At 38.5% G+C, this 20165-nt stretch overlaps 1 protein-coding gene across 6 annotated transcripts in view; it reads left to right on the plus strand.

The window, feature by feature from the left end:
* The window catches only part of ELP2 (elongator acetyltransferase complex subunit 2), a 43920-nt gene extending 24087 nt beyond the window's left edge, over nt 1–19833 (plus strand). For 5 of the 6 annotated variants that reach the window (XM_045042092.1, XM_045042093.1, XM_003995141.6 and 2 more), the window contains 9 exons: nt 846–915; nt 1455–1550; nt 1695–1752; nt 2500–2572; nt 10018–10210; nt 11859–11980; nt 14183–14316; nt 15283–15396; nt 19274–19833. In XM_045042092.1, the coding sequence (XP_044898027.1) occupies nt 846–915; nt 1455–1550; nt 1695–1752; nt 2500–2572; nt 10018–10210; nt 11859–11980; nt 14183–14316; nt 15283–15396; nt 19274–19430 (1017 nt within the window). In that variant the 3' untranslated portion in view covers nt 19431–19833. The remainder of the gene's footprint in view (nt 1–845; nt 916–1454; nt 1551–1694; nt 1753–2499; nt 2573–10017; nt 10211–11858; nt 11981–14182; nt 14317–15282; nt 15397–19273) is intronic. The other variant, XM_045042097.1, reaches the window with a different exon arrangement.
* The last annotated feature ends 332 nt before the right edge of the window (nt 19834–20165 follow it).

The raw sequence follows: 20165 nt of genomic DNA on the forward strand, positions 1-20165 counted from the left end.
AGTTCTGTGTCCTAAGCTAACAGAGGTTTCATGGACTAGAAAGCCTCTTGCTGTATTTTGGGTTTTGTTCCCCTGCTGAATGTTGGGTTAGGTTTGTAGGAGTGCTTCTTACTGCTCTTTTCCATGCAGTTTTTTCTTGGTTTCTGAGATAAAGCATGCTGTGGCTTATGTCCCAGGTGGCTGTTCTCAATGGTTTAAATTCCCATGCTCATGTTTATGTTGAGTTCCACCTCCTGTATTAAAGTCTAAATTGTGAGAAATGTTCTTAGCATATGGACATATGCCAGTTTTGATGGTTAGCATATTGTTTTTTATGAGATGATTTGGTTGGTATACATTGCAGAGTATAAACAGATCATTGGCGCTTCAAATGGCACTCTAAAAGTTTTTAAAAATACTGAGTTATTTAAATATGTTTAATGAAAATACTATATGCCTTTTTGGGAAACAGCGGTGTCTGCATGCGCATCATTAAGGATGTGCTTGGGAGACTCTTGGAAGTAGAGCCCTGGGTGTGCCATTTCAACCCACTCTGCTATTAGAAACGAGCCCAGTGCATGCCCTGTCAGACTCCAAAACTCACTGAGCTGTTAGGGTTTGATGAGCTCATGGATGACAGGATGCCTGACTTTATGGATTGGGTAGAGACTTGGGGGGTTAACTGCAGCCTGTTTGTGGAGAGTGCTTAGCATTGCATCTTTGGTTTAGGAAATGGAAGTGTGGGCAGATATCCACACGTGTGGTCTTTAAATTGTTCCTCTGCATTTATGGGCATGACATTTTTGGTTGCCTGAGGTGACAGTAACTTTTAGTGTTTAAAACATGTATCATACTTTTTATTCCAGCAAGATGGTGATCTTCCAGAAGGAGCTACTGTCCCTGCATTGGGGTTATCAAATAAAGCTGTCTTTCAGGGTAAGACTTTAGTGTCCAACATTTTTGAATCCATTGTATTTTAAAACCTAGTTACACACTTGTATAACATGTTCCTCGTGTTCATTACTGATCTTTTTTTTTTTTTTTTTAAATCACAACACATGCATTTGCTTTCTCCACCAGATATCTCACGATAAATACTCCGTGCATACACAGACCCTGAAATAGGTACAGTTTTCACAAAGTGTGTTTCATGGAGCTCTACCACCACACATGCTAATACGGGTAGCCTGAAGAATGTGTCCGATTGTTCTAAAAGTTTGGGAAGTGTTAGGTCAAAGAGAGAGGAAGAAATCGTTAAGGAATTGACTAGCGCTTCAAAGAACACATTTGGCAAATACTGGAGTACTGGAAGTACCCTTGGATTTGGAATTGCATTGATACATCTTGAAGTACAATCAGTACTTTGAAGTTCCACTACTTTGTAATTGATGCTCTTAATATTAGGACGTATATAGGACATATAAAGACCGTGACTATATACATGATGTTGACTTGACATGTTTCTTTTAACCTAGGAGATCTAGTTTCTCAGCCTTCTGATGAAGAGGAGCTATTAACGAGTAATGGTTTTGAGTATCAACCAGTGGCCTTTCAGCCTTCCATACTTACTGGTAAGAAATGGTAAAAAGGTGGTTTGATAGTCATTAGTACACATAGTATGGTACCTGTCACTATTGACCTAAAAAAGTGCTATAGAATTCACTTATTTGCCTGAAAATAGAAAAAGTAATTGCAGTGCTATACATTTATCGTAGAACCTCCCACTGAGGGTCATCTTCTGCAGAATACTTTATGGCCTGAGGTTCAAAAACTGTGAGTTAAACTGTGCTAAGCTCTCTGATCTGATTCTGTCATAACTTGTGATTTTTTTTTTTTCCCACACAACTTGCTTTTTTCCTTTGCTTTCTTCATACCTACATTCCCCCCCCCGCCCCCCCCCCCCCCCCCCCCCGCCGATCTAAAAATCTTCAGTGGCCTTCCCAAGAGGCAAGAATCAAACTTCACATAGATTTTTATATTACTATGCATTCTATTTCCTAGATTTGTTTATTGGTCTTAATTTTTAACATTGTATTTCTTTTCCTTTCTTAAAAGGACTTCTAAGATTTATTATTCTGTTTTTTGTTTTTGTTTTTTCCCCTTTGGTGGCTCTCCGTCAAAACCTTTCCCAGATATATTGTGTATTGTATACACTAGCTAGGGGTGAAAACTTGTATTTTAATCTAATTGTTTGAGTAACTTGTATCACTTGTAGGAAGCTGGCATTTTCCCCAGTATCTCTGTTTTTTCCCCAAATATTTGCCTCGACAGAAATGTACTGTCCCCTGAAAGAATTGCCTGTTAGCTAGATAGATTGATGTTGTTCTTCTCACGTTTGCAGCATGAGAGTAGGTACTTTTACTAATACAGGGGTCATGTATTTTCTCTTAAATTTTCTCTTAAATTTTAGATTTTCTCTTAAATTTTCTTTTTAATTTAAAAATTTAATTTTTTAATTAAAATTAAAATTTTTAATTTAAAAATTTTTAATTTTCTCTTAAATTGTCTCTTAAATTTTAGATATGGACACGGTTATGAAATATTTTGTGTTGCTTGTAGCAATTCAAAGACTCTGCTTGCCTCAGCATGTAAGGTAGGGGATTATACTTTTTTATTCCACTTGGTCACATGAATCACATGAGTCCTCAGGCACCTGCAGGTTGTGGCGGTGGAGGCAGAACCCTACGTGAAAGGCCACTGGGGCCTGCTTTTTTGGAGTTTTGCTTTCTCAACCTCTTTTTCCTTCTGTCCCTTCAAAAGCTTGCAGTTGAGGAGCGCCTGGCTGGCTCCGTCCTCGGTAAATAAAGCGTGTGACTCTTGATCCTCGGGGTCATGAGTTCAAGCCCCAAGTAGGGGGTAGACCTTACTCAAAATAAAAAGCTTGCAGTTGCATTTTAAATCTGTTTCCGCCACACACTTTTGTTCTTAAATACTTGGTTTGACCTGATCTACACCTGATTTATTTAATCAGGTATTTTTAAATGACCTAAAAATGTGATAAATAATTTGAATAATTGGAGTCCTGGAGGCACAGGGGAATGAGAAGATGAAATCCAGGGTGCGCTCTGTTTGACCGTTTCTCTAGGAACAGACTTGGGACTGAGCAAAGTGCATGGGGTCGCTCAGCCTGTGCCCGGATGGGACAGGGTGGTGGCCAGCTCACTAGCATGGGGCACTGCAGAGTAGTACTTTTCAGTGTTTGCTTGTGAGACTAATCTCGTACTCCCTAGTCCATATTTATCCCTGTTCTGTGCAGTGAACTAGTATGTATGGAGGATCGTCTGAAAGGTCTTGAGACCCCCCCCCGTTTTATCTACATTGTCTAAAGTATATTTACTTGTTTCAAGCGTGATGATGTGAGTTGCCTATCTGGCAGGTCCCTCTGTCCCTGCTTTTGCTGCAGCTTCTTGCTGCTGGCCTGTATTGAGAGGCATCATAAGAAATATCGCTGTGCCCTTCCTGCCCCACCTCCTTTGCCTGTTGTCCCGTCTGTGAGAGTGCTACTGAGAGTACTTCTTCTGTTACAGGGACCTGGGGGGGAGAATAGAGCTTGGTGGCAGGAATAGCTATGCTTCTGCTGAGCAGCCAATTCGTTTTTAGCTTTCAGCGCTGTCAGTGATGTGTAATTGATTATTTCCTTTTCAACTTGGCTTGCTTGTAGCAAATGTGTACTTGGTTTTTGTTATTTGTATACTTTTTCTAAGTATTTTATATTTTAATAAACAGTAGAAAAGAAGTGTGGTTGATAGTGTGGCTTGGAAAGTTTAAATCTGAAGGTTTGTCTAAACTCACCTGCCCAGTAGAAGGGTAAATAATCCATGGAAACTTCTAGTTCTTCTGGGCACCAACCTGAAGGTGGCTTGGTTTCTTGAACGGAGGATGCCAGCCACAATTTTGTTTTTGACTGGTAAAGCAAATGATTAGATCCATCTTTCTTTGAAACTTAACATTTTAAACAATTTTATTTAGATGTTGTTAGCTTCTTATAAGTTGTGTGTTGAAACTGGCTAATTTGATAAATTTTGACATATGGTTTATACCTGTGAAATCATAACCACAATTAAGATAATGAACATAGCCATCAACCCCAGAAATTTCCTCTGCCCCATGGTAGGTCCTCTTTCCTGTCCCTTCTTACCTTCTCCTGCTCCATCCGTAGGAAACCACTAATCTGCTTTTTGTCATGGTAGAGTACTTTGTGTTTTCTAAAATTTATATAAATGGAATATGCAGTTCATTCTCTTTTAGTGCTAAGTAGTTTTCCCTTCTACAGATGTATTACAATTTGTTGATCTCTTCACTTATTAATGGACATTTGAGTTGTTTCCACTTTTTGGCTTTTACCCATAAAAGCAGTTGTGAATATTTGTATAATGTCTTCATTTGGGTATATGCTTTCGTTTCAGTTGAATAAGTACCTCCAAGTAGAATTGCTAGATTATATGGTAGGTGTATATTTAAAGTTTTAAGAAACTGCCAAACTATTTTCCAAAACAGTTAAACCTTTTTACTGCCCTACCAGCAGTGCGAGTTCCAGTTGCTCCACACCCTCACTGACCCTTAGTATGGTCAGTCTTTTTAACCATTCTGTTTGGTGTGTAACATCTCATTGTGGTGGTCATTGGCATTTTCCTAATGACTAATGATATTGGGCATCTTTTCATGTGCTAATTTTCTTTCTATATCTTTTATTGATGAAGTACCTGTTCAGATCTTTTGCCCATTTCTTTCTTGGATTGTTTGCTTATTACTCAGTTTGGAAATGTTCTTTGTATACACTGGATACAAGTATCAGATATATGCAATTTAGATAATTATTCCCAGTGACTTATCTTCATTTCCCGTTTTTCAAAGAGCAGACGTTGTATGTTTTGGTGAAGCTTAATTTACCGATTTTTTTCTGTATTGGGTTGTGCTTTTTGTATAGTAAGAAATCTTTGTCTAACTCTAGGGCACATCTGGTTCTCTGAGTTTTATAGATTTTAAGTTTTATGTTTAGACCTAATTAATTTTTGCATTTGGCCTAGAATATAGGTTAAAGTTGGTTTTCTTGCATGTGGATATCCAATTGTCCCATATTTGTTGAAAAGACTATCCCTTTACTTACTGCCTTTTGCACCTTTGTCAAAAATCACTTGTCCATATATGCGTAGGTCTGTTTCTGGACTTGTGTTTTTTTCCATTCATCTTTTATTCTTGATGCCAATACTACATTCTCTAAATAGGTATAGCTTTTTGTAATATGTCTTAAAACCAGGAAGTAATCATCTTCCAATTCTCTTCAAAGTTATTTTGGCTATTCTAGGTTCTTCACTTTTTTATATAAATTTTAGAATCAGCTTGACAGTTTCTACAAAAACACTTACTGGAATTGTTTGGGGATTACATTGAATCTATAGCTCAATTTGAGGAGCGTTTTAACAATATTGGGGGTTTTTGGACACACAAATACAGTATGTCTTTCATTTATTTAGGTGTTTAATTTTTTAGGAATGATTTTTTTTTTTTTTAATAATTATTTTTGAGACAGAGCAAGCAGAGGAGGGGTGAGAGAGAGGGAGACACAATCTGAAGCAGGTTCAGGCTCTGAGCTGTCAGCACAGATCCCGATGTGGTACTTGAACTCCCAAACCATGAGATCATGACCTGAGCCAAAGTTGGATGCTTAACTAAGCCACCCAGGTGCCCCAGGAATGAACTTTTCTTTTTAATAAAGATTTTATCTTATTTTAATTCATTTTATTTTATTTTTTAAGTTTTTTATTTTATTTTAGTAAACCTTTTATTTTAGAGTAATTCTAGATTTAACAAAATGTTGCAAAGATAATAGAAAACCTCTCACCCAGTTTTCTCCAGTGTTAACATCTTAATATTATTAGGACTGTTTTGTAATTTTCAGTGTCTGATCTTACACATATTTTATCAGATTTACCCTTAATTTGTATATTTTATGTCTATTCATTATTTACACATGGAAATACAGTTGCTTTTTGTTTATCAATCTTATATTCTGTGAGTTTCCTAAACTTATTAGTTCTTGTAGCTTTATTGTAGATACTGTAGCATTTTCCATATGAATGCTTATGTTGCCTATGAATAAAAAGTTTTATTTCTTCCTTTCCTATAAGGATGTCTTAATATTGGATACCAGTGGTGATATAGCAGAAATCCTTGGCCTTATTCCTTACCTAAGGAACAAAACATTGCTTCTTTGCCCATGATGGATTATCCCTATGTCCATTATGGATTTTGTGATTCTTCTTTATCAGGTTGCCTACAATTTCTAGTTGAGAGAGTGTTTTTATCAGGAATGGATGATAGATTTTGTTGAATATTTTTTCTTCATCTGTTGACATGATCATATGGTTTTCCCTCTTTAGTTAATTAACATGGTGAATTACATTGATTGGTTTTTCAAATAATAAACCAAAATTGCATTCCTGGAACCAAACCCCATCTGTTTGTGATACATTATCTTCTTATATAGTGTTGGGCTTATTTTACTAAATTTTTGTTTAAAAACTTTTATGTATAGTACATGAAGGATATTGTGTATAGTTTTCTTTCTTTACAATGGCTTCATCTGGTTTTGGTTTCAAGGTAATGCTAGCCTCTTAGAAATATTTCTCCTGCAGTTTTCTGGAACAGTTTGTGTAGAATTTGTAACGTTTATTTTTTGAGAGACAGAGCGTGAACAGGGGAAGGGTAGAGAGACAGGGAGACAGAATCTGAAGCAGGCTCCAGGCTCTGAGCTGTCAGCACAGAGCCCAACGAGGGGCTTGAACCCACAAACCATGAGAACCAAAGCCAAATTTGGATGCTTAATGACTGAGCCACCCAGGCACCCTGATTATTTCTTTTTCAGATGTTTGAGAGAATTCCTCAGTAAGCCAACTGATGCTGGAGTTTTCTTTGTGGGAAGGTTTTAACTACAAATATAATATCTTCAGTAGATATAGGACTATTTAAGTTATCTAGTTTTTCTTGAGTGTATTTTGGTAGTTTGTATCTTTCAGAAAATTTGTCCTTTTTACCTGAATTGTCAAATTTGTTGTCATAAAGTTACTCATAATATTCTCCTATGATACTTTTAATATCTAAAGAATCTCTGGTGATACTACCTTTCTTATTCTGCTATTAGCAATTTGTATTTTCTCTCTCACACCCTCTTTTTTCTTTTTGTGGGGGGAGCATTCTGAGAATTGATAAGGAAACTAATGATATTTTGATATTTTCAAATAATTCTACTTTTGGTTTTGTTGATTTTCCTCTGCTGTTTTTCTTGTTTCTATTTCATTGATTTTTGCTGTTTTTTTTTCTTTTACTTAGATTTCATTTCCTCTTCTGTCACTAGTTTAATAAGGTTAAAGCTGAGGCTATTGATTATAAATCTCTCTTTTTAATATGGATGTTGAGTGCTATAAATTTCTAAGTATTATTTTTGAGATATTCCATAAATTTTGATATGTTGTTTTCATTTACACTTAACTGAAAATATTTTTAAAATTCCCTTTGATTTTTTTGTCTTTTACCTATAGGTTATTTTGAAATTTATTATTTAGTGTCCATATACTATTTTCTAGATATCTTTTTACTATTGATTTCTAACTTAATTTCATTGTGGTCAGAGAACATAGTATGATTTGAATCCTTTGAAATTTAATCTTGGTAAATTTCCATGTTCACATGAAAAGAATGTGGATTCTGTTTCTGTTGGGTGGGGTGTTCTAAAAATATGAATTATGTCAGATTGGTTGATAGTATTGTGCAAGTCTTTATCCTTTCAGTTTTATTGAGAGTAGCATTTTGAAATCTCTGACTATAATTGTGGGCTTATCTTTTAATCTTTGTATTTCAGTTTTTATATATTTTGAGGCTGTCCTGTTAAAACATTAATGATTGTTATATTCTCTTGATTAGTTGACTAGTTTATCATTATGGAATTATTCTCTTTCTTTTTGGTAATATTTTGTGCTCTCAAATCTATGTTGTCCAATGTTAAAATAGCCACTCCAACTTTCTTTTGAGAAGTGCTTGAGTTAAATATCTTTTTCCATCATTGTACTCTTAAGCTACTTGTTTCCTTTTATTTTCAAGTGGGCTTCTTAAGGGCAGCCTACAGTTAGGTCTTGCTTTTTCACTCATCTTGATAATTTTCCTTTTTTTTTTTTTTTTAATGTTTATTATTTTTGAGAGAGAGCACAATAGGATCAGGGGCAGAGAGAGAGAGGGAGAGAGAATCCCAAGCAGGCTTCATGCCCTCAGGACAGAGCCCAATGTGGGGCTTGAACTCACCAACCACAAGATCATGACCTGAGCTAAAACGAAGAGTCTGCTGCTTAACCAACTGAGCCATCCAGGCCCCGATAATCTTCTGTTTTAATAGGGGCATTTGTTAGACCATTTACATGTTACATAATAACATGCTTGGATTTAAATCTGGCATCTTGCTATTTATTTTCTATTTGATCCATCCTTTCTCTGTTCTGTTTTACTTATTTTGGATTAATTGATTACTTTTTATGAGTCCGTTTTATTTCATTAGTTTGGTTAGTACATATAACTGTTATGTTATTTTATTGATTGTCTTTCATTTTATACTATACTTTTTAAAAAAGAAATTTTTTTTTCAATGTTTATTTATTTTTGAGACAGAGAGCATGAACGGGGGAGGGTCAGAGAGAGGGAGACACAGAATCTGAAACAGGCTGCAGGCTCTGAGCAGTCAGCACAGAGCCCGACGCGGGGCTCGAACTCACGGGCCGTGAGATCATGACCTGAGCTGAAGTCGGACGCTTAACCGACCAAGCCACCCAGGCGCCCCGATATACTATACATTTTTAATTTGCCAACATCGGTCTTAAGTGATGTTGCACTATTTTAGGTATGATTTAAGAACTTTACAGAAGTATACTTTTGTTTCCTTTGTGGTTTCACTTCTTTATAGAGTTAACACCATATATTGTCATTTTTTCTTTGAGTAGTCTGTTCTCTTTTGAAGAGATTTAAATAATACAAAAATTTCCAGCAGATACCATTGTCCTTCTGCCTAGAGGATATCCTTTAACATTCCTTATAATGCTCTTCTGCTGGTCGTGAATTTTTTTGAGCTTCTGCCTGTCTGCAAAAACCTATTTCTCCTTCATTTTGGAATGATTTTTATAGTGGGTAAAAAAAAATGTTGGTTTTCCTTTCAGTACATTAAAGATGTAGCTCTGTTTTTCTTTTTCTTTTTCTTTTTTTTTTTTTTTTGACTTGTATTGCTGTGATTGGAGACTGCTATAATTTTTTTGTGTCTTAGCGATGTTTTTTTTCCCCTCCAACTGCATTTTTTTTTATGGCTGATTTTAAACAATTTGCTTATTGTTGGTATAATTTTCTTCATGTTTTCTGTGCTTGGGTTTTTCTGGAACCTCTTGGATCTGTAGGTTCATTGTTTCTATCAAATTTCAAAATTTGTCAGCCATTATCTTTTTCAGTATTTTTTCTTTTCATCCTTTTTGGAGACTCTAGTTATACCTATATGTTGCTGCTTAAAATTGTCCTAGAGTTTAGTGATGGTCTTTTCTTTTTTTTTAGCTTTTCTACTCTGAGTTTCATTTTGTCTCTCAGAGATCAGTGTTCTTTGTTGCCAGATATCTCATATTTTGGAGTGTTGTTATTTTCGGGTTGTTAAGTCTAGTTTTTTAGTTCTGTCACACCAGTGCAGTCTCGTTCGTCCCTGTTACTCCATCATGTTGACCAGAAGTGAAAGTCTCTAAACTATTAACTATACAATTAATACGCAAATATATGCTTCTTGTAAAATGTTGAAACTCTGTGATGACAATGCCAGTCTCTGATGAGTCACCTATCTTAGTCCCAGTCTTCCTTTTCCCAAGGTTACACTGGCTTGTAGTATGTATCTCCTCAGAATTTTTTTTCCATTTATACATATACATACAATGTACCCATAGAAACAGTATACTGTTTTTTAAATGTGTTTTTTTTCAGTTCATTTTAACTTAAATTGCTTGATTGTTTCATCTCTATCTACAGGCAGCTAAGAAAGAGCATGCAGCTATCATTCTTTGGAACACTACCTCTTGGAAACAGGTGCAGAATTTAGTTTTCCACAGTTTGACTGTCACACAGATGGCCTTCTCACCTAACGACAGGTTCTTACTAGCTGTTTCCAGAGATCGAACTTGGTCACTGTGGAAAAGGCAGGACACAGTCTCACCTGAATTAGGTAAAGTAGCTTCTGATTGGAAGATTATTAGTGAAACATTTGTGAGCATTTTATCTCCCTTGAGTGGCTACTAGGTGAAGAGGAATAGAAATAATAACAGGGTGAAGGACAGAGTCTCTGTTATGAAACCTTTCAAAGTTGTGTTATAAGTGAGGAAGACTTGACCTTCCTTGTAAGATTTAAATGCAGACGATCTTTGAGTTGACTTCCTTGTGATTATCTACTTGGGATGGCATGTGTTCAGACATCTCAGTTAAACATAAAAATACAAAATATAAAAATATAAAATACAAAAAATATATACATATAAAAATATAAGCTATAAAAACAGATTTTGTGGATGGTTACAGAATGCCAGTGTAAAACCAAATGGATAGTATATTTTGAGCTAGGATTTTATGGTACAGGATTAATGAAGACACAATTAAATTATTAAACCTAAAAGGACATTATTTTTACCCTTTCCTACTTCCCCCTGTCACTTTGATAATTAGGAAGGGCGTTTTCGGTATCCGTCTGTGAATACCGTGGCCCGTGGGCAACATATTAACACCTACCTGCGTTCTGCCCTGAGCCTGGCATAAGTTAAAAACAAAAGGGAAAAAAAATTGTGTTGTTGGAGCAAGGTGTATTTGTATTCCCCTGGTTTCTTTGGGTAAACTTTAGAGAGTATTTAAAATATCTTTGTGTTATTTAATTCTGTTTTAATTTTTCTATTGATAGAACTTGCATGCAGATCTATCTTGTGATATTCATAGTCTTTTAGTTTCTTGTATTTTAGAGACTGACATATTGAACATTATATGTTAGAACAGACTGACTCCTTTTGCAACTAGTGATTTTAAAAAGTTAACGTGAGGGGCGCCTGGGTGGCGCAGTCGGTTAAGCGTCTGACTTCAGCCAGGTCACGATCTCGCGGTCCGGGAGTTCGAGCCCCGCATCAGGCTCTGGGCTGATGGCTCAGAGCCTGGAGCCTGTTTCTGATTCTGTGTCTCCCTCTTTCTCTGCCCCTCCCCCATTCATGCTCTGTCTCTCTCTGTCCCAAAAATAAATAAACGTTGGAAAAAAAAAAAATTTTATAAAAAGTTAACGTGATACCAAAAATATACCCATAAACTGTTGTGTCTTTATGGATTACGAATTAATAGATGCATTTCTCTTCCCTCTTTGTAAGTAATTAATGTGTTTTAGGTTTAGTCCATATAAGGACTAGAAGTTACCTTACATTTAAATCTTACAAGGGTGAAGATTTTTTAAGGTTTTCATTTGTTTTTTGTTTTGTTTTATTTTTAAGAGTACATTAATCTTTTTTCCATATATGTAAATCGGGCTACTTCCTGAGTAAAGTTAAATTGTTCAGGCTTCTTTCATGGGCATAAGTTGAACCTTCAGTTAAGTGCCTGGAAGATGGTTGCCATCTGTCACTAGAGAGTGACCAGTAATACAAAAGTGTTCCCTACCAGGAAACTATATGCCCATTGCCTTCTGATGAGGGTCAGCCGCTGAGCCATGGTCTGTTGCAAAAGTCAGCATGTGTAATTGGTTACTACAGGATGTGATGTATATGGCACATAAACATAGATTTCTGACAGAGAAAAACCTAGATTTCTGTCTGCCTTGTGAGTGGTGTGTGTGGTGATTCTTTCAGACCCAATTTTCAGCCTCTTCGCCTTCACCAACAAGATAACTGCTGTGCACAGTAGAATTATTTGGTCTTGTGATTGGAGTCCTGATAGCGTGTATTTCTTCACTGGGAGTCGGGACAAAAAGGTAATTCTTTTTAACGTCATATTTTTTAAAATGTGAAATAATATTACAGGTATGTTCGGATAGAAAACACATAATCCTGACCCTGATACAATTTTTAAAAAATCTATGTATACTGTGTTTTTTTTGTATGCATGAATAAAAAGGCTTTCTTGTTAAATTTTGCAAATACCCATCTCCAAAATATCCAATATGAAAAGAAAGCCTTTCAGACACATGATGGTCATCAAATGGCCCCAATGGGAGAGAAGTAGTAAATGAAATGGTCCAAAACTAACAAGGAGAGCAGGAGGCGGTGAATGGGCATAAGGAGGAAAATAGTTGCTTCTTTTCTTTTTCATACTGTTATGAATTAAAGATTTGTTTCTATAGTAGATGATTATTGCCTTTTCATTCATGGGAGGAAGCAGTGTGTGTGTGTATGTGTTTCTCAAGCTTCAAAAAAATAAAACAAGTTAGCTAGTAGTAGACTCTTGACCATGGCCCTCACCCTGTCTTCTGGTCTTGGCTGTTCTCACATTCTTTTCTTTTTCTTTTTCTTTTTTTTTTTTTTTTAAGTTTATTTATTTATTCTGAGAGAGTGTGTGTGTGGGAGGAGCAGAGAGAAAGAGAGAATCCCAAGCAGACTCCACACTGTCAGTGCAGAGCCCGATGTGAGGCTCGAACTCAGAAACCATGAGACTATGACCTGAGCTGAAACTAAGAGTTGAACACCCAACCGACTGAGCCACCCAGGTGCTCCATCGCACTCTTTATTTAAAAGGTCCTTTCCGGGGCGCCTGGGTGGCTCAGTCGGTTGAGCATCCGTCTTCAGCTCAGGTCATGATCTCATGGTCCGTGAGTTCGAGCCCCGCGTCAGGCTCTGTGCTGACAGCTCAGAGCCTGGAGCCTGTTTCAGATTCTGTGTCTCCCTCTCTCTCTGACCCTCCCCCATTCATGCTCTGTCTCTCTATCTCAAAAATAAATAAACGTTTAAAAAATATATAAAAATAAAAATAAAAGGTCCTTTCCTTGGGGTGCCTGGGGGGCTCAGTTGGTTAAGCATCCAATTTTGGCAGGTGGGTTTGTGACTTTGAGTCCCGTGTCGGGCTCTGTGCTTGACAGCTCAGAGCCTGGAGCCTGCTTTGGATACTGTGTCTCCTTCTCTCTCTGCTCTTCCCTCACTCACGTACTCTTTTTCTCTCAAAAATAAATAAACGTTAAAAAAAATAATAAAATAAAATGTCCTCTCCTTTTTCTGTAGTGCCTGCAGACCAGAGACGGCGAGGCAATTGAGCATTTCCTTTCCTCCCCTTGCCCCCTCCAGTTGTTGTGATGGTACAGATCACTGAAGCAGGGGGCTAGCATGGACCTGCAAACACGGAAATGTCAGCCTCTAAACCTGTTTCTGTTAGACTTTCACTTGCATTCATTTGCCTGTTCATTTCTTCCCTGGCATTTATGTGCCTGTGCTGTGCTCACCACTGAGGAAGCAGGACTACTTCTGCCCTCCACAGCCCCCCCCACCCCCACGCCTCAGTAGCAGATGGTCCACCTGTGCCTCTAAGCTGAAATGGACAGAGAGCATCACCACCACACATTCTCAGAAGTGTACTTGGACAGAGCCTTCTGCTTGGAATCTTGCTTTGGTCTTGCGTTTTATAGCTCTTGTCCACTTCACTTCCCTCTCTATTCTTCGTGACCAGTCCCACCCCCCAGAAGTGTGAGCTTCCAGGGAAGCTTCCTTTCTTATGCAGGGTATCGTGAAGGTTAGGTCCTCGTGACTGCTGAGTTGTTCCCTTAGTGCCAGTGGTGGTGTAGAGGAAAATCCAGGACTTGATCGGTCCCCATACGCTGTGTGGTAGCTTCTTGGAGAGGATCTGACCTCTCCAAGGATCTGACTCTCCCTGGATCAGAACTGGTTTCCTGAGCATAAAAGAGCGTGCTAGACAATCTCTGGTCTCTGGGCAGGGAGAGTCCATCTTTGGACCGGCACAGTTAGGTAGTTGAGGACTCAGAGACTTGTGTCTACTACACAAGTCGTCTGGCTTCTCTCTGATGCTTGAAATACTTTGAAATCTAGAACATAATCCACAAATGTAAACGAGGCATTTTTTTAAATGCTAGAGTGAATATTTTGCATTTATCCGTGCCATTGATACTCTAATGCATTGCTAGAAGTCTTGCAAAGAGAAGTCTTCACAGAATTTGATCTCTCTGTGTTAGGTGGTTGTCTGGGGTGAGTGCGACTCCAGTGATGACTCCGTCGAGCACAACATTGGCCCCTGCTCCTCTGTCCTGGATGTGGGGGGAGCAGTGACAGCCGTCAGTGTCTGCCCCGTGCTTAACTGTGCCCAACGGTCAGTCTCTGAGCGGGGCTTTGTTTTAAGTTTTTGCTACAACCACTTGGTTTCTTAAGATGTAGCCCTCTATACTTTAATTTGTTATTTCTCTTAGCTTCCAAGTTGCTATTTTTTTTTCATAATGCTTATGTTTCTCCTAAGAATTGTTAAATTGATAGAACTTGATCATACTCGGAGTGGGGAAAACGGGGATTGGGAGTGTGGCTCAGAGGATCGTATTTCACCAAATTTAGAACCTGGTGCTTTCTCAGTAACGGCATCCGCAGTAGAACAAGGGTCCCTGCAGCCAGCCAGGGCAACACTGGCTTGTGGGCTTTGCTAGCAGAGGACAGGGGAGGACTTGGTGCACCCTCGGTAGAGAGGAGGCTCCATGAGGACGTAACAGAACAGTGCCTGGTCTCGTGGGCTGGTGCTTTTCAGTAGAGCCTTTTGAGGGTGCCTGGGTGGCTTAGTCCAGCTTCTGACGCCTGATTTCAGCTCAGGTCATGATCTCATAGTTCTTGGGATCGAGCCTCGCATGGAGCCCCGTGTCGGACTTGGTGCTGACAGCGTGGAGACTACTTGGGGTTTTCTCTCCCTCTCTCTCTCCCCCTCCCTCATGCATGCATGTGCACACACGTGCTTTCTGTCTCTCTCAAAATAAGTAAACATTAAAAAAACAGCCATTTGATTTTTAAAGTTTATTTGAGAGAGAGAGAGAGAGAAAGCAGACAGGTAAGTGCAGAGAGAGAGAATTCTAAGCAGGTTCTGCACTGTCAGCATAGAGTCTGATGTGGGGCTCGAACTCCCGAACCACGAGATCATGACCTGAGCTGAAACCAAGAGTCAGACACTCAAGCGACTGAGCCACCCAGGTGCCCCCATGGACAGTTGGGAACACTGTAAAGAAATACTTTAGAGTGATAATGGAGATAACGGAAATTCATGCTAATTAATCACTGTCTTCTCCTCCCTTAAAAATAGATACGTTGTTGCTGTAGGATTAGAGTGTGGAAAGATTTGTTTATACACTTGGAAAAAAACTGATCAAGTTCCAGAAATAAATGACTGGACTCACTGTGTAGAAACAAGTCAAAGGTATTTTACTATTTTTGCTTCCATAAGATTAGATTTTGTTATAATTATACAAATTGAAATTATATTTGTTATAAAGCATTTAGTGGCAGTTTTTTTCGTTTTATTGAGAAGTAATCGACATACGTCACTGTGCATGTTTAAGGGGTACAGCAAGATTTACATACACCGTGAAATGATTATAGCTTCAACTTACATCCATCTGCTTGTGTAGCTACAGTAAAAAGAAGAGAAAGAAGAATAAAGAGAAAAAAAATCTCTCCTTGTGATGAGAACCCTTAGGATTCACTCTCCAAACAACTTCCCTCTGCATCATCCAGCAGCATTCTTTGTAGTCATCATGTGTACATTCTGTCCCTAGTACTTATTTGTCTTACTGTTGGCGGTTTGTACCTTTCGACCACCTTCCTCTGATTCCCCCTCTCCCCACCGTCTGCATCTGGTAACCATAAATCTGATCTCTTCTTCCATGAGTTTGTTTTTGTTTGTTTTTTTAAAGATTGCATGTGTAAGTGAGATCATGTAGTATTTGTCTTCCGTGGTGAATTGATGCCACATTCACATGGAGAGGAACACAGATCTCAATTAAGGTGCTTACCACTAAGTGATACTTCTGTGTTCTGTGGTAGCCTCTTGAGATTGATGCTTGCTGCTGTGTTGCACTTGGTTTTTAAAAGTTTGCTTCAGCCGGTTGCTTGCTGCATACTATTGTCTTTATACACAACACGTTTGAGATGAAAGTGATTTTCATAATGAAGTGGTCTAGAATGTGACTACAGTAGATTTTTAATAAAACTGGATTAAAAATGTTGGTGATGTTTTGAAATGTTGTAGATTGTGTTTTGGTAGCCTCATCTTGTTTGAACATGTCAGCTCAGATCCCATGATGGGGAGCAAACTCAAGTGCCCCTCAAAGCCACATGACTGATTTTAAGCCTGGTAAGTGCTCCCTGGGCACAGGCCGTTGCCTCCTGCTGGCTTAGAACACCTGTCATTTACACCCTTCTCCCCACCCTCACCCACCTAGACAGCAGGATCATTTTTTAACCTAATTTTAATCCATTTTATGCTTTAACAATGTCTAAATTATCCAAAAGTCAGTAACCCCATTCTGTCAGATTTTTTTAAGGATCCTTCAACCTTCATTGTGTGAACTGTTCAAAATAGAATTTCAAATACAATTCCAAATGACAGTGTCATGATGAAAGTGATGGGCTTGATGGAGAAAGACCTGTGAGCCACACGTCTTTTATGTGATATTTCATCCAGGGGAGTTTGTCTCCTTGTTAGCAAAGTATGTTAGTGCTCATAATAATTGCATTTGTTAAAATGTGGTTTCTCTTTATTCCTGCTGCCCTTTTGGCTTCTTTCCCACCTCTCTGATGCTGGGTTTAGCAGTTGAAATGGTTCATGCTGTTGCTTACCGAAGAAGGGAATACGTCAGTGAAGTATTCATTTGAAATTTCATTTTCCAGTCATTTGAAATTTTCTCTCTTCCTGGACTCCCCTCCCTTCTGTTTTCCTTCCTTTCACCCTGCCCTGCCTATGGTGCTTGCTCCTATTAACGTGCTAGATTTAAAGAATATTACCCAAAAAAAAAAGAAATTCACCATCTTAAAGCTTGTATAGCTAAATAAGTACTGTTCCTCAAAGTAGCTCCCCTGGGAAGCAGTATACAGTCGGTCCTTGAACAACATGAGAGTTAGAAGTGTGTACCTTTCAACTCCACAGAAGCTAATTACTAATGGCCTACTGTTGATTGGAAGCCTTAGTGATGAACAACGGATTGACCCATATTTTGTATGATATATGTATTAGGTAGTGTATTCTTACAATAAAGTAACCTAGGGAAAAGAAAATATTAAGAAATCATAGGAGAAAATACATTTATGAGACTGTGCTATGTGAATTGAAACAAATCCGTGTATAAGTGGACCTGTGCAGTTCAAACCTGTGTTGTGTAAGGGTCAACTGTATTATATATACTTGTTTCAGTAATGTGTCAGTACTTCCACCATTCCTCTGATGAAATGAGAAATCTTTAATAGTATCAATAATGAGCTTCCGGTGATGTTTGTGTCACTTAAAATATTTCTGGAACTTCTCTTTAGGAATTGTGTTCGGAAGCAGCTCACTACGATGCAAGAAAACCAATTCTAATACCTTTTTATAGTTGTACTCGTTTGGTCCCTTTTTTTTTTAAGTTTGGCATTGATTTTATTCGTGAAGCTCATCTCCAGAGGACTCTTGACTGCCTCCAGTAATGAGATTCAAACTCGCAGAAGGGTCAGTAGCATTGAGGGTAGTGCTCAAGTCCTAGCCTGCAGAGAATGGGAGCATTGCCTTGAGAAGACGTTCAGGAAGGGCTACTGGACGACAGCCCTGTCGAGCCGTGTGTAACCTCCAGGGTGGCCACTTGCAGGTCCTCACAGTCGTGTGGTTGTGTAGGCTGTGGTATGCTGATTTTTAAAACGCGTTTCTTTACCTCAAGGTTGTGTTTCATTCCTACCGAGAGCACATCTGGTGACGCGTGGGCTCTCAACAGCTGAAAGTATAATTGTGTGCTCTGGTATTGTTTTCAGAGTTGACTGCCTTAAAACCTACTTAGGTTTTTTACTTTATTCTTCCTTGGTTCAGAGGTCTGATTTGCAGGTTGAATTTGTAGGGGGTGTTCTATTCTCCTAGGGATTTATTAATAACCTATGGTGGCATTCTAGGCCATGGGGTTGAGGGGGCATTAACAGGAGTGTGTTGCCCAAGGTCATGCAGTTAGAGGTCACGTTGGAGTCCAAGGTTGTTTCATTAGGCAGTTTACTAAATCTTGCATTATCTTTCCTTACCCAGCAGTGAACATGTGAGTAAGAGTACTTTCTATGTCAGAGGGATGTCAAGGGAATAAAATAATCTGGAATATGTTGCAAAGTTAGAATTCTTTCTTTTCTTTTTTTTTTTTTTTTTAACGTTTTATTTATTTTTGAGATAGGGAAAGACAGAGTATGAACAGGGGAGGGTCAGAGAGAGGGAGACACAGAATCTGAAACAGGCTCCAGGCTCTGAGCTGTCAGCACAGAGCCCGACGCGGGGCTCAAACTCACGGACCGCGAGATCATGACCTGAGCCGAAGTCGGCCGCTGAACCGACTGAGCCACCCAGGCGCCCCAAGTTAGAATTCTTTAAAAAAGAAACCCATTTAGTAATGTTACCTGAAAGACTGATTTTAATAGCCATTTCGTGAATTCCACTGATCATCGAAAGAAAATTCAACAGAAATTCATTGTCTGTATCTCGCTGGTGGTGTCCTTTTTCATTAAGTAAGATATTTAGTCTGACAGTTTTAAGTAAATAGAGTAAGATGTTTTCAAGGTTAGGATAAAATTGCAAAATTATTAGTGATGGTATTTTAAAACCTCTAATTTTTAAAAACATTTTTGCCATTTTTTTCATTTGAGTATAGTTGACATACAGCGTTACCTTAGTTTCAGGTGTACAACTTAGTTCATACATTATTCTATGTTCCCCACAAGTATAGCTGCCATCTGCCCTTTTATATCACTATTACTGTACTGTTGACTGTATTCCTTACACTGTGCCTTTTATTCCTGTGACTCATTCTATACCTGGAATCCCATATCTCCCTCTCCCCTTCATCTGTTCTGGCCAACCCTCCACCCCACAGCCCTCTGACAACCATCAGTTTGTTCTCTGTATTTGTAGGTCTGACTCTGCTTTTTGTAAAACCTGTACATTTTGATGTTCAGGTTTTGACTTCCATTTATATTAACATCGATAGCAAGGGCATAGTAATTAAGTGAATATGTAGGTAAAATATTTTGTAGTCACAGCATACATTCATTTCATGATTTCTCTGTCTTTGTTTTAGCCAAAGTCATACACTTGCTGTCAAAAAATTATGCTGGAAGAATTGTAATGGGAAAACCGAACAGAACGGAACAGAAGGTGCTGAGTGGTTACACTTCGCAAGTTGTGGTGAAGATCATACTGTGAAGATACACAGAGTTAACAGACGTGCACTGTAACGGACTTAGTAACTACAGGCGTACGGGCACTGGTGTCTTAAGCTATTTGTTATGTAAATAGATGACTTTCTTTACCTCATAATTTCATTGATTTTCATTTTTAAGTCCTACAGCAGTAGTACTATTCACTGGGTCACAGACCCTTTGAAATGTGATGACAGCTGCAGACTCTTGTCACAGATGTGTATATGCACACACCCTTGGAACCTTGCCCACACTTTCAGGGGTCCAGACCTGCATTTCTGTGTCCCAGATTAAGAACCACATTCTTCGTGACTGAATTTGCCTAATTTTGTGTTAATGTGTGGGGCCTTTTCTTTTCATATGCCTGTCTTTGGGACATTGCCTTGTTTATTACCCTCTTCAAAGGGAGGACATAGAAAATAAAAAGAGATAAAACTCAGATTATTCAGTTTTAACAGTTTTTGTGCATAAACGGATCACACTTTGTGTGGCCTTGACCCTTCCTTCCAGTACACACCAGCCATTCTAGGAATTTGGCAGGTGGTTGTGAGTTTGAACTGCAGTGAGTTCTTTTATTCTTTAAAAGTACATAGATCGTTTTACAGTTTGACTTAACGCAGAATATCCTGACACACTGATAGACGGAGGGGCTGAAAAGTGGAGTTCCATGGCGATCCTGTGAATTGATGTGTAGTCACATACATGAGTCATGAGAAAAAGAGGGTGTCCTGGAGGGTGAAGGAGTAGTGGGAGCAGAGGGAGGAAGAAGAT

This window comes from Felis catus, chromosome D3, assembly GCF_018350175.1.
Source record: "Felis catus isolate Fca126 chromosome D3, F.catus_Fca126_mat1.0, whole genome shotgun sequence".
In the NCBI taxonomy this organism is placed as follows: domain Eukaryota; kingdom Metazoa; phylum Chordata; class Mammalia; order Carnivora; family Felidae; genus Felis; species Felis catus.